At 50.6% G+C, this 12514-nt stretch overlaps 1 protein-coding gene across 1 annotated transcript in view; it reads right to left on the bottom strand.

The window, feature by feature from the left end:
- Nucleotides 1-9783, bottom strand: part of LOC311123176 (inactive rhomboid protein 1-like) — a gene marked incomplete at both ends in the record, with an annotated part of 28618 nt that extends 18835 nt beyond the window's left edge. Inside the window, 8 exon segments of the mRNA XM_084158150.1 lie at nucleotides 5574-5685; nucleotides 6455-6712; nucleotides 7215-7384; nucleotides 7699-7827; nucleotides 8256-8462; nucleotides 8908-8925; nucleotides 8928-9131; nucleotides 9748-9783. Coding sequence (XP_084014276.1) covers nucleotides 5574-5685; nucleotides 6455-6712; nucleotides 7215-7384; nucleotides 7699-7827; nucleotides 8256-8462; nucleotides 8908-8925; nucleotides 8928-9131; nucleotides 9748-9783 — 1134 coding nt within the window.
- Nucleotides 9784-12514: the final 2731 nt, after the last annotated feature.

The raw sequence follows: 12514 nt of genomic DNA, 5'->3' as shown, positions 1-12514 counted from the left end.
CGGCCCCATCGGAGCGGGAGAAGGTGTCCGCCCTCGTCTCCTGCTTCTCGGGGAAAGCCCTGGAGTGGGCCAACGGGGTCTGGAATGAAGGAGGAGCTGCGTTGGACAACTACGGGGAGTTCGCTCGTCTCTTTCGGGCTGTCTTCGATCACCCGCCCGAGGGTCGAGAGGCGGGCGAGCGGCTGGTCCACCTGAAGCAGGGGACGAGGACCCTGGAGTTCGCCCTGGAGTTCCGGACTCTAGCAGCTGGGTCCGGGTGGAACGAGTGGGCCCTCATCGACCACTTCCGGTGCCATCTGCAGGAAGACGTCCGAAGGGAGCTAGCCTGCCGGGACACCATGTTGTCCTTACATTTACATTTACATTTTAGTCATTTAGCAGACGCTCTTAACCAGAGCGACTTACAGGAGCAATTAGGGTTAAGTGCCTTGCTCAAGGGCACATTAACGTCATTTAGCAGACGCTCTTAGCCAGAGCGACTCACAAATTGGTGCGTTCACCCTATAGCCAGTGGGATAACCACTTTACAATTTGGGGGGGGGGGGGGGGGGGGTTAGAAGGAATACTTTATCCTATCCCAGGTATTCCTTAAAGAGGTGGGGTTTCAAATGTCTCCGGAAGGTGGTGAGTGACTCCGCTGTCCTGGCGTCGTGAGGGAGCTTGTTCCACCATTGGGGTGCCAGAGCAGCGAACAGTTTTGACTGGGCTGAGCGGGAGCTATGCTTCCGCAGAGGAAGGGGAGCCAGCAGGCCAGAGGTGGATGAACGCAATGTCCTCGTTTGGGTGTAGGGACTGATCAGAGCCTGAAGGTACAGAGGTGCCGTTCCCCTCACTGCTCCATAGGCAAGCACCATGGTATTGTAGCGGATGCGAGCTTCAACTGGAAGCCAGTGGAGTGTGCGGAGGAGGGGGGTGACGTGAGAGAACTTGGGAAGGTTGAACACCAGACGGGCTGCGGCATTCTGGATGAGTTGTAGGGGTTTAATGGCACAGGCAGGGAGCCCAGCCAACAGCGAGTTGCAGTAGTCCAGACGGGAGATGACAAGTGCCTGGACCAGGACCTGCGCCGCTTCCTGTGTAAGGCAGGGTCGCACTCTCCGAATGTTGTAGAGGAGAGTCCTTCACTCAACTGGTGGACATGGCCATCTGGTTGGACAACCTGCTGGTGGCCAGAGGACGTCCTGGAGGGGCCTGCCCGTTCCAACCCTGCCCGACTCGGATCACGAGCTGATGGAGCGGCGATTCGGGAGAGCAGAGGACGACAGCGCCAGTGTCACTCTGGTGGCACGAGAGGACATTTCACTGCACGATGTCGTCAGCATTCTTTTGGGTCTGGAGGCGGCAGGCAGGGCACTCTCGCGTCACCCCAGGTATTGTACACTCACACTCGTTCAGAGCCCTCTGCTGCGCACTGTACCCTACCCATCCACTTTCCTGATTACATTGTAGTTCCCCAGTGTAAGGCTCTGGTCGATTCAGGCGCAGCTGGGAACTTTATGAACAGGTCATTTTCACACAGTCTAGGCATTACATTGGTTCCCCTATCCATTCCACTCCCCATCAGAGCACTTGACAGTCGACCATTAGGGTCCGGGTTCGTTAGGGAGGTTACAGCAACAGTCACTATTGTTACCCACGAGACTCATCGCGAGCAAGTCACTTTTTTTATATTATTGAGTCTCCTGCTTTCCCTGTTGTGTTAGGTATTCCTTGGTTAGCACTCCACAACCCCACATTTTCATGGCCGCAGAGGGTTCTCACGGGGTGGTCGCGAGAGTGTCAGGGTAGGTGTCTCTGTGTTTCCGTTGGTGCAACCATAGTGGAAAGTCCAGACAGTACCTCCACTGTGCGCATTCCCCCCGAATACCTCGATTTGGCGCACGCGTTTTCCAAAACGCAGGCGACCAAGTTACCACCTCATCGGGCGGGGGATTGCGCGATAAACCTCCGGGTAGACGCTGTGCCTCCCAGGAGTCATATGTATCCCCTGTCACAGGCTGAAACGGAGGCTATGGAGACATACGTCACCGAGTCCCTACGCCAGGGGTTTATACGTCCCTCTACTTCGCCCGCCTCCTCAAGTTAATTTTTTTGTGAAGAAGAAAGACAGCGGTCTGCACCCTTGCATTGATTACCGATCACTGAACAAGGGGACGATACGATTTAGTTATCCTCTCCCCCTCATTCCTTCGGTGATCGAGTCAATGCATGGGGTGCGCTTCTTCACAAAATTAGATCTCCGGAGTGCGTACAACCTGGTGCGTGTCCGAGAGGGGGACGAGTGGAAGACAGCATTCAGCACAACCACAGGGCATTATGAATACCTGGTGATGCCTTACGGTTTGATGAACGCTTCATCCGTCTTCCAGTCCTTTGTAAACGAGGTGTTTCGGGACATGCTTGGTCGCGGTGTAGTGGTCTACATCGATGACATTCTGGTGTATTCCTCTACGTGCGCCGAGCATGTGTCCCTGGTTCGCAAAGTACTCCGTTTATTGGCTTTGCCAACTACTATCGGAGGTTTATCCGGGGCTTTGGCAAGGTCACAGCTCCCATCACATCTCTGTTGAAGGGTGGGCCATCCCGGCTCCGCTGGTCTGGTGAGGCTGACAGGGCCTTTAGCAACCTGAGGGGTCTGTTCACCTCTGCCCCGGTACTGGCCCACCACGATCCATCACTACCATTCGTAGTGGAGGTGGATGCGACCGAGGTAGGGATAGGCGCGGTCCTATCTCAACGCTCGGGCATGCCACCCAAGCTCCGCCCCTGTGCCTTCTTCTCCAAGAAGCTCAGCCCGGCGAAGCAGAACTACGACGTTGGTGATCGGGAGCTGTTGGCTGTTGTCCGAGCCCTGACCGTGTGGAGGCACTGGCTCGAAGGGGCGAAACACCATTTCCTCGTCTGGATGGACCACAGTAACCTAGAGTACATCGGGGCAGTGAGGAGGCTGAACCCTCGCCAGACCAGGTGGGCCCTGTTCTTCACTCGGTTTGATTTTACTCTATCATACATCCCGGGTACGAAGAACATGAAGGCAGATGCACTGTCACGGCTGTACGACACAGAGGAGAGGCCCAGAGACAACACCCCCATACTCCCGGCCTCCTGCATTGTGGCGCCAGTAGTATGGGCGATGGACGCGGATATAGAGCAGGCGTTACGCACAGAGCCATCTCCACCTCAGTGTCCAGCTGGGCTGCAGTACGTGCCTGCTCTTGTCCGTGACCGTCTACTGGGCACACACGTCCCCCTCCTCTTTTCACCCAGGTATCGGCCTTACAGTGCGCTGCCTGACCGGAAAGTACTGGTGGCCAACCTTGGCTAAGGACGTGAGGGTGTATGTCTCCTCCTGCTCAGTGTGCGCCCAGAGTAAGGCACCTAAGCACCTCCCAGCGGGTAAGTTACAGCCTTTACCAGTTCCACAACGGCCATGGTCTCACCTGAGTATTGATTTCCTTACTGATCTTCCCCTCTCTCAAGGTAAACACCACCATCCTGGTCGTTGTGGACCGCTTTTCCTAAGCCTGCTGCCTCATTCCTCTGCCCGGTCTCCCCACGGTCCTGCAGACTGCGGAGGCCCTGTTTACACACGTCTTCCGGCACTACGGGGTACCAGAGGACATAGTGTCTGACCAGGGTCCCCAGTTCACATCCAAGGTCTGGAAGGCGTTCATGGAACGTCTGGGGGTCTCGGTCACCCCGAGTCTAATGGGCAGGTGGAACGGGTAAATCAGGATGTGGGTAGATTCCTGCAGTCCTACTGCCAGGACCGGCCGGGTGAGTGGTCGGTGTTCGAATATGCCCAGAACTCTCTCCGTCACTCTTCCACTAACCAAACACCATTCCAATGTGTTTTAGGTTACCAACCGGTTCTGGCACCGTGGCACCAGAGCCAGACCGAGGCTCCTGCAGTGGATGACTGGTTTCGGCCCGTGGAGGAGACTTGGAATGCTGCTCACGTCCACCTCCAACGCGCCGTGCATTGTCAGAAGGCCAATGCTGACCGCCACCGCAGTGAGGCCCCGGTCTTCATACCGGGTGATCGGGTCTGGCTCTCAACCCAGAATCTGCACCTCCGCCTGCCCTGCCAGAAGCTGAGCCCGCGGTTTGTGGGGCCGTTCAAAGTCCTGAGGAGGATAAACGAGGTTACCTATAGGTTATTACTCCCACATGATTATCGTATTAACTCCTCGTTCCATGTGTCTCTCCTCAGGCCGGTGGTGGCTGGTCCGCTCCAGGAGTCTGAGGTGTAGGAGGTCCCTCCGCCTCCTCTGGACATTGATGGGGCCCCGGCATACTCCATCTGTTCCATCCTGGATTCGAGGCACGGGTGTGGGGCATTCAGTACCTCGTGGAGTGGGAGGGGTACGGTCCGGAGGAGCGGTGCTGGGTCCCGGTGAGGGATTTCCACAGTCGCCATCCGGCTCGCCCTGCTCTGCCTCCTCCTGCCTGTCCCCGAGGCCGGTGTCGGCGCGCTGCTGGAGCTGCGCGTCAATGGGGGGGTACTGTCACGACTTCCTCCGAAGCTGCCTCCTCTCCTGGTTTGGGCAGGCTTCGCCGTTTGTCGTCACCGGCCTTCTAGCCACTGCCACTCCTCATCTCATCATTCCATTTGTTTTGTCTTGTCTATTACACACACCTGGTTCATATAATAATAATAAATAATATGACATTTAGCAGACGCTTTTATCCAAAGCGACTTACAGTCATGCGTGCATACATTTTTGTGTATGGGTGGTCCCGGGGATCGAACCCACTACCTTGGCGTTACAAGCACCGTGCTCTACCAGCTGAGCTACAGAGGACCATATCCCCTCAATAGTACTTGTATAAGTGTTCCCTCTGCCCCTTTGTCCTTGTGGGTGATTGATTAGTGTGAGGAGAGTGTAGCTCGGTTGAGCTTCGTGTATTTTGTATTGCCGGGGTATATTTTCCCCGTGTGCCTGTTTGGTTCCAGTGCGCCTGTTTTGCGCACTGGACTGTTGACGCAATTCTGCGAAACTCTGTATTCCGTGATTTACCCTCCTGCGCCTGACTCCTTCAAATCACCCATCACAGCTATTTTACAGTAAACAAATTGACAACACACTTTCAGCATCCTTATAGAGAAGGACATTCAACAAGCACAGCACTTACACAAATGATTGGCTGAGAGAAATTGACGATGCAACTGATGCAAGTAGTAAAATTAGATTTAAAAAACTGATAAAAAACACCTTATGGAACAGCGGGGACTGTGAAGCAACACAAACATAGGCACAGACACATGCATACACACACACGATAACATATGCACTATACACACACGTACACATGGATTTTGTACCGTAGATATGTGGTAGTGGTGTAGGGGCCTGAGGGCACACAGTGTGTTGTGAAATCTGTGAAAGTATTGTAATGTTTTTAAAATTGTATGAACTGCCTTAATTTTGTTGGACACCAGGAAGAGTAGCTGCTGCCTTGGCAACAGCTAATGGGGATCCAAAATAAATACAAATAAAAATAGCAAAGATGATACACCCGTCACTGTAACTTTTAGAACACAAACTACAGCAGAAAATCAGTGTACTGACCGAGTCGACGGTCTCGTGCTGGGAGAAGCCCACAGGGGCGATGCCGTAGAGACACACAGTCAGGATGGTGATCAACAGGTGGACAAACATGATCCAGTACGTGAAGAAAGGCCTGCAGGGACACACACACACACACACACACACACACACACACACACACACACACACACACACACACAATATTAATACGGTATCCTAGACAGTACAGCAGCTTGCCTCCTCTGTTAGAAACAGTATCTCATAATCTCAGTATGTCAGTATCTCAGTATCTCAGTATCTCAGTATGTCAGTATCTCAGTATGTCAGTATCTCAGTATGTCAGTATCTCAGTATCTCAGTATCTCAGTATGTCAGTATCTCAGTATCTCAGTATGTCAGTATCTCAGTATCTCAGTATTTCAGTATCTCAGTATCTCAGTATGTCAGTATCTCAGTACGTCAGTGTGGGCTTCCCACTGAAAACAGCTGCAGCCACTAGGAGAAAAGTTAGTAGTGTACACCTGTGTACACCATTGTTTCCCACATGGACTTGGGAGTGGGCCATCTGTTACTGAGTCACACAGTCCTGGTGTGTCTAGAGGCCAGGTCAGTCACAGAAAAAAGGTGCTTTCATGTGAGTCATTGTGCAGTAATGTTTGGGAACCACTGGTTTACACTATCCTGTGATGACTCATGCTGTATCTTATCTGGGGCCAACTCAGACACTACAGCTGTGACTGGGCTCTTCCCCTGTAGTATCATAAGATGTTAGACGTGACCATGTTAAAGTGCGACTATGTGACCACGCCAGAGTTGAAGTCAATTGCATAGCAATGTAGCAAATTCTGAACTTGAAATTGAAATTCAAGAATCTGAGAATCCTCATTGACAATAAAGTGTACCTGTGGTCGGCCATGTCCTCTATCTGTTGCTGGACGAAGCTGTCGATGCGTTTGCGGTAGGTTCTGTTGGTGAGCCGTCCCACCATGCCTAGGCCGTAGGGCCTCTTCTCCCTGGCGAAGAGCTTCTTGACGGGCACCGTGATCCGCTGGCCTCGCCGCTGTCTACTCACACTCACCACCTCCTGCCGCAGACGCACCGTGGGCTGGACCAGAGAGGGCCCAGGTTCTTTACCCTTACGCCAGCCTCTTTCTAGGGGTCTGCGGAGCGATTGAGAGGTAGAGGGAGGAGGAGGAGAGAGAGAGAGAGAACAATATGGTAGCGGAGGAGAGGGAGAGAGAGAGAGAGAGAGGGTCAGAAGAGGGTGTGTGTTAGGTGAAAACAGGGTCCAGTAGCAGCAGCAACTTGTGTCTGTCTGTGTGTCTGTCTGTGTGTCTGTCTGTGTCTGTGTGTGTGTCTGTGTCTGTGTGTGTGTGTGTCTGTCTGTGTCTGTGTGTGTGTCTGTGTGTGTGTGTGTCTGTGTGTCTGTCTGTCTGTCTGTTTGTGTGTCTGTTTGTGTGTGTGTCTGTGTTTGTGTCTGTGTGTCTGTGTGTCTGCGTGTGTGTTTGTGTGTGTGTCTGTGTGTATGTCTGTCTGTGTGTGTGTGTTTGTGTGTGTGTCTGTGTGTGTGTCTCTTGTCTGTGTGTGTGTGTGTGTGTGTCTGTGTGTGTGTGTCTGTGTGTCTGTGTGTGTGTCTGTGTGTCGTCTGTCTCTGTGAGTTACAGCATCAGGTGACTCCTCTCCAGTTCGTTCTTGTCCAGGGTGCCACCTGTGAGGTCACTCTTATCTGCAACTGTGTTAGACTCCTCCTCTTTAATGGCGGCCTCAGACGGAGAGTCAAAGACATCGTCTGCATAAGTAGACAGCTCCTCATCTCCTATCCTCAGACCATCCTGCATGGAGGAGAGGAGAAGGAGGAGGAGGAGGAGGTGGAGGAGGTGGAGGAGAAGAGGAGGTGGAGGAGGAGGAGGAGGAGGAGGAGGAGGAGAGGAGAGGAGAGGAGAGGAGAGGAGAGGAGAGAGAGGAGAGGAGAGGAGAGGAGAGGAGATGAAGGAGGAGGAGATGAAGGAGGAGGAGGAGGAGGAGGAGGAGGAGGAGGAGGAGGAGAGGAGGGAGGGAAAAGATAGGAAGAGGGCCAGGAGAAACTGTGTGAGTGTGTGTGGTGAATGTGTGATGGGACGGTTGTGTGTATGTGAGTGTTACTCACCCTAGCAAAGAAGGAGGTGTCCAGCTCGTCAGGGAAGTCCACTGTGTCGTCCTCCAGGAAACTCACTGGCATGAAGCTCCGTCTGCGACACCGCCGGGCAGCGCCCTCCCTCTCCCAAACCGTATGGCCCTGACACACACCATCATCATCATCGTTGTCATCATCACCGTCAATGTAATACCCTCTGATATACATTTATTGCATGAAAATACATTACTGGTGTGTGTGACGGGTCAATTCATTTCAATTCCGTCAGTAGGAAGTAAACTAAATTTCAAATAGAAATGGAATTGACCCCAACCCAGAATCAAGAACATACCCAGTAAACAAAGGGTAGACAGTATCCCCAGACCAGACAACACAAATTATTGTCCTCTCTGACTTCTGACAACCAGCTGTGAACAGTGGCCATTATAGTTATTATAGTTGACCTCTGGAGGCGGGATTAGCCCTGCATCGTTCAATGTTCCAGTTATAGAATACACAATACTCTACTGGATAACAGACCACACACACTCTGATCTTCGCCTCTGTCTCACTGTCTGTGCAACACACACCTTGACCAGCGCGGCGGTGGCCTTGAAGCTCATGACAGCAACGGACTCTCGTTTGCGTCTACGTGGTAACTTGTTGAGTGCGGAGCGCGAGCTGGAGAAGGAGCAGAGTGAGGTGGCACCAGGGGTGATGGGGGTCTGGGGTACGCTGTAACCATCTACCTCCATCACCAGGCGGAACGCACGGCCCCGCGCCAGGGGGTCCACAATCTACACACACACACACAAACACACAGAGGCAGACACTGTATTGTCCAATGCTGTAGTAAACAGCACGGAGGCAAGTATATTATTTTAGGTTATTTAGTGGTGAACTCACATGCTAAGTGGCTACATGACAGGTCAAGTTCACAGTCATATCAATACGCAGGTTACCATAGTGATTGACCTATAATAGTTGCATTACTCCATGTATTAATACACATCACATAGGAACTATATCACCCGAAATAAGCGAAATATAAATTCTGATATCTATATTGAATTGTATTGAATAACGTCATTGTTCCCAAGGGAGGCATATAGGATTGATATTGGGTAAAGAAACACTACACATCACCTTCATCAAAACACAACACATGACACATGCACAGATGTATGGTAAGAGAAAGAAAGACAGTCTATGAACGTCTGTCTGTGGGCGGCGCTGCCATACCCTCTGCATGCCATAGGGGTGGTGGTGGTGGTGTGGGGGAGGTAGAGGGGTGGTGGGGTCTCAGTGCTGGTTAGAGACAGGTTGTCCTGGCTGGACAGCTCCATCTCCCTCATCACCTGGGCCTTGAGACGGCCGTAGCGCAGGTTGCAGTGCTGCAGGCTCTTCCTCCGCCATCGCTGGGTGCTGTCGTTTTCCTTACTGACCCCGAACCAGTCTGCCGTGCCCTGAGGGGACAGAGAAGGAGTTAGATCAAGGTGAGTCTCAGTTCAGGGATGTCCTTGGTTAGTAATAGTCAGTTATAACAGTTTAAATTGAGTTAAAAGAGAAATGGCACTAAACAAACACTCTGTCTACGAGACAGTATTTGGGTTGAGTGTGAGCTCTTTTCTTTTCAGAGAGTGTACAGAAAAGACAGAAACAGATTATAATAGCAACCCAGGCATGGCAGTGGGTTTGTAGTTTATTTGTATATTGAACGTGGTCATTTGACATTTGGATTAGGATATCACCATGTGAGTGTTCCCCTACTCCCTCTGACCCCACAGTTTCAAACTCTGACCCAGTGTAAAGCCTGAGACATTTGGAGGGACTGACCAGGCCAGGGCATTAGTGTTGTGCGTCAACACTCAGTCAAACGATGACAGAGTACAGCAGGATTACATCAGTTCTACTCACACAGAGAGGAAGTCAACTCCAGTTGACAAATATGTGCCTTGACATGCCACTCACACAAAACCATGCTCAGACACACACACTAAAACCCTAATGCATGGACACACACGCATGTACTCACGCAAGCACATGCGCACGTTCACACACTCATAAAACCCAGTGACAAACAGGTGAATCCAGACTACAGTCCTCATTCTTCTTCATTCTTGCATATATGAATGAGCTGATGTTCTCTGTTAGTCCTGGGCAGATGACCAGGCCCCTGGTGAACATCTGTGTTTGTAGGAGTGTCTCAGAGAGGATAGAAGAAGTGTTCTGTGAAGAAGCAGGATGTGGGTCGGGGAGTAGAGGACACTCAATAATAACACAATCTCCATCATTAGAGAGAAACCAGCCAGCTGGGGAAGCCTTTTAAGGCTGCACACTGACACGGGAGAGAGGGAGGGAGGTGCCACACTAATTCGTCCTCCGGGAGGCAGGAATGTTTTAAGAGGGGTCACAGGTTTGGGTTGGGAGGGTTTAGGAGGGTTGGTTGTCCCACTGGCTATCATAAGTTGAATGCACCAATTTGTAAGTCGCTCTGGATAAGAGCGTCTGATAAATGATGTAAATTTAAAATGTAAATGTAAATTTAACCCTAATTTTAAAAATGTGGAGTTCATGCCTAAACTTAAACTTAAACACTTTGAAATGTTACATTTGGAGCAACTTCAAAATGTGATGTTTGGAATAACTTAGAAATTGAATGTTTGAGAAACATGGATGAATGTATAATTCTGACGCGAGACTGTGAGAGCTACTTGCGTTTGAGTGTGTGGACGTGTGTGTGTGCAGCCCTCTGTGTGTCACAGTCACACCCAAACTAAATAACACAACAACAACTGGTTCATGAGTACACCAGTCTGCCAAGCGGCAACGATTGAAACTACATCAGCCCACATCAATAGGCTTTTGATATCCTCAAGGTAGGGTTGGCTGGGGCACACAGTGTGCTCTAACATTCACAGTCATTGCCTACCTCATATTGGGAAGCTTAGCTATTTATACAAAAAGCTATAAATCTGCCACTCAAAGAAAGACAAAGATGCAAAAAGAAAATACTGCCCTATAAAGGATATCCACTTATGCTACCACTTTGACAACCATTCTGGGAATGGCACATCATCAGAGATCATCCAAATCAACAGCTATAGCCAGTAGAGCCAGAAGCTACTGCTATTATTCCACTACCAGAGGCATACTGACAAAGGACTGTTCCCTTGCAAGAAATGCGTAGCTTTGGGAGAGACATTTAGTGAGGGTTGAACGTCCTTATTTACATCACACTGATCAGTGCTATCAGGGCCTTGTTCTATTACATGTTAGTCACTTTGCAGAACCTAACATCGTAAAAACAAGCATCTCTCAACTATGACAAATAAAACGAAAAATGGCTCCTTTGTAAAATACTTTCAGTGATCCCTCCCTCCCTCCCTATTCCTCTACGCAGTCCCACACTGTCTTACCTGTCCAGCAACCCCCCCCCCCCCCCCCGCATTCCATTCCAACAGACTAACGTACCTCTCCCCACTCTTCCCTCTAGTCTTCCTGACTATCCAGGCATCCGCCCCACCCCAAGTCCTCCTAACTGTCAAGTCCGTCCCAGTCCCAGGAGGCAGGTAGGGTCATGCCTCAGGCTCACACAGAGCTGCAGCAGGCTGGAGCCACAACCACATACTGTCCTGGTCTCACCCCTAACCCCTGTCCAACCTCTGACCCCACGCAAACCTCTGGTTCACAGCTGCTGAGAACAATCAAGGGTCAATTGAGGCTGAGCGCTGCTATACATCCACTGGGTGCTGATGTGAAATGTACTTCCATTTAGTAGTTTGTTCTTCCCGGAGACGGTTAACCAAACGGCCTGGCAAAGCTGATGATACTCAGACCAAATAATCACACTAGGAGAATGTGTTGTCTAGAAGCCATTGCTGGCTGACCTCCAGTGTGACTCCTAAATAATTGTCTTTCTCCTGCAGCACTGCGCACTTTGAGATGCAATCCAACAGACTTTGAATTCAACAGAATTAGATTTGCTCTCTGAACTTGAGAGCAACTTAACGCAGTGTGATCTTCTCGTCTGTATCTCCTCCAGGGATCTCTTCAGTTCCCTAATCTCCAGGCTATGATCTGTGATCCGTCTACTACGCTTAAAAGTATTCAGTATCTAGTTCTCCTCAAAACTGTCTTCTCTCTCTAATATTCCTTTAATTCAATTCTAAACTTGAGGTTGTGAGCTCTTCCCACCTTCTCTCTCCAGCTGCCTGATCCTCAGTGGGAATGGACAACAGATCTACAGATCTGCTCTCTATGAATCTCTTTTCCCACCTTCCTAACACACTTTTACACACCTCTCCCCCTTTCTCTATCTCTCTCTTGTTCTTCCTTGACCTCTCTCTCTCTCTCTCTCTCTCTCTCTCTCTCTCTCTCTCTCTCTCTCTCTCTCTCTCTCTCTCTGTCAGCTAGCTGAGACAAAGGAGTCTTCCATAAAGAGATTGACTCTCTCTCTCCTACTCTCTCTCTCTCTCTCTCTCTCTCTCTCTCTCTCTCTCTCTCTCTCTCTCTCTCTCTCTCTCTCTCTCTCTCTCTCTCTCCTCTCTCTCTTCTCTCTCTCTCTCTCTCTCTCTCTCTCTCTCCTCTCTGGTTGGTGTGAGGTGTGACCCCAGGTGCGGTGCAGGTTAGACAGTAGGCAGAGATGGTGCAATAAGGAACAGAGAGGTTGTGTTACTGATGGTCCAGAAGCCAGGAGGATACAAAATAACAGCTTTACACGAAAAATGAAGGTGGAGCAAATAAGACTCCAAAAAACAGGCAGACAGCCAAAAATACGAAATAAATAAACAGGGAGAACACTTCTCACGTACCTGTCCATACGTCCCGCGATCAGACACTGATTAGT

Source organism: Coregonus lavaretus (assembly GCF_964263955.1).
Source record: "Coregonus lavaretus genome assembly, chromosome: 1".
NCBI lineage: Eukaryota > Metazoa > Chordata > Actinopteri > Salmoniformes > Salmonidae > Coregonus > Coregonus lavaretus.
Note: the sequence above shows the minus strand (reverse complement) of the source record. Positions and strands in the feature narration are given on the sequence as shown.